The 1,932-nt window shown below is 47.3% G+C and overlaps 1 protein-coding gene across 1 annotated transcript in view; it reads left to right on the forward strand.

Annotated features, from left to right (window-relative positions):
- The first annotated feature begins 6 nt into the window (after window positions 1–6).
- Window positions 7–1,932, forward strand: part of LOC119269517 (ras-related protein RABE1c) — a 4,212-nt gene continuing 2,286 nt past the window's right edge. Inside the window, exon 1 of the mRNA XM_037551371.1 lies at window positions 7–281. Coding sequence (XP_037407268.1) covers window positions 209–281 — 73 coding nt within the window. The 5' untranslated portion in view covers window positions 7–208. The remainder of the gene's footprint in view (window positions 282–1,932) is intronic.

The following is a 1,932-nucleotide window of genomic DNA, read 5'->3' on the forward strand; positions in this document are numbered from 1 at the left end:
GGAAAAAAAAAACACAAGCCTGTTCTCCCCAGATCCCCTCCTCGTCCCCGATTCGATTCGATTCCCCGCATCGGCCGGTACCAATCCGGCGCCCGCCACCCCACACTCCGCCGATGTTCCTCCGATCGCGCCGCCTGTGATCACCCCGCTCTCTTCTCTCTCGCCAGCTCAGCCAGCCGCCGGTTAGGATCGGGGCCGGGGGAGCGCGATGGCCGCGCCGCCGGCTAGGGCCCGCGCCGACTACGACTACCTCATCAAGCTCCTCCTCATCGGCGACAGCGGTGATTCTCCTTGCTCCTCCTGCTAGATCTCTCTCCCGGCATGCCGCGGGCTTCTCTGCGCGAGTGCGCAATGGTTAGTAAGGGGATGATAGTTGTGTATAAACTGGCTTGCTGCGTCTGTTCTTCGGTTCCAACTAGAAGTCATCTGGCCTGGTTGCTTGTAAGTTATAGATGGATGGACTGGTCGTTTTGGCAGCTTTAATTTGCTCCAGCGGATTGATAAAGGCCTAAGCCTAACCATCATCACTGCTGTGGTGGCAGTGCCACTGATGTGAGGAAGTCACCAGTATGCTCTTCCTTAGTTTCTTGGTGAGCTGCCAAGGAAGGGATTTCAGCGTCCGGAGCCGCCGCCGAACGCTCTGGAAAGTCAGAAACTGTAGGTGATATAATCAAAGCTGTAGGTGGAGAGGTGAAAAGCCTAGGTCTGGCCTGAGCTGGTTATACCTGGCAATGGCGATGTTTTTTTTTTATGTCGTTACCTTGTTGAAGACATTGCTCGGATTGATTCTTCAGGCTAAAAACCTAGATTCTGGCCTTGGTGGTTGGATCCGATGATGGCGACACTTGAATGTCACTCCCTTCTTGAAGGCGTTGTTGTTGAAGAACCTCGTTGTCCGTGTGGTTCATGAGCTGGTTTGCGCGGATATGGTCATTGATGTGGTTTGCCGATTATGGATCTGATAGCTTTGGGTTTTCCTTTATTCCTCGCCAATGCATGGTTTTGGTCTTATACGACTTTGCTATTTGCCAGCGTGTTTTTTGAGTGCATCCGTTGGTGTTGGCTGTGTGCATCCTAGCTATGCAGAGGCCGGGTGTGTGCTCTTTCGGTTTGTATCCTCTTGATGCTACCTTTTGAGCCAATAAAATCCACCCTTTGTCCAAAAAGGTGAAGAACTTTTACGATCAACAGAGGAATGACTCTGACTACTACCTACTGGATGCCGTTTATTTTGTGTTATTTTCATTTTGGTTTGATAGATGCTTGGTTTGTTTTCTTCAGAACACCGCTGCTAGGTTGAAAGTTCGTGGGGTTGTGAAATGGTATCCTATGATATCCGTTGCCCACTAATGCGTTTCTTTGCATGATTGAAGGAACCTCTTGTAGAAGGGGTGCTTTTGTACTTATGCAAGTATGGTTGTTTCATGCTTTACCAATGGCAGCATCTAGTTGTTTTGAAGGTCCTCATTTAATACTCGGCTAGTTTGCTGTCAGACTGTCTAAGCATGTGTACAGGACAACAATTCACCTAGTTGAGTTTTGTATGGAAGTGTGTGACTGAAAATGGGAACAGTACTGAAAGTTTATAAAGAAAATACAATGGGTCCTGTAAGAACCTTTATTCAATGCAATTTAGTGTAGAGAGTAGACACATTGACCAGTCAAAGCTGCCTTGCGGATCCTTTCTGGATATATTCTGTGTGTATGAGACCCGCATGGTGGCTAGCGAGAAAACTAATCAATTGTGAGATATGATGACATACAATCAGCATTGTTACCCGTGATAAAATAATCACATACTCGAGTATAATGTGCTTTAGATTAAAAATACGTTTAATTTTGGTGTGATGTGTTGTTGTACTCTATTTGATTTCACAGTGTGGCTCAGTTCTTTTGGCCGATTCTCTCAGAACCTTGAGAATTGGACCCCCC

This window comes from Triticum dicoccoides, chromosome 3A, assembly GCF_002162155.2.
Source record: "Triticum dicoccoides isolate Atlit2015 ecotype Zavitan chromosome 3A, WEW_v2.0, whole genome shotgun sequence".
Lineage (NCBI taxonomy): Eukaryota > Viridiplantae > Streptophyta > Magnoliopsida > Poales > Poaceae > Triticum > Triticum dicoccoides.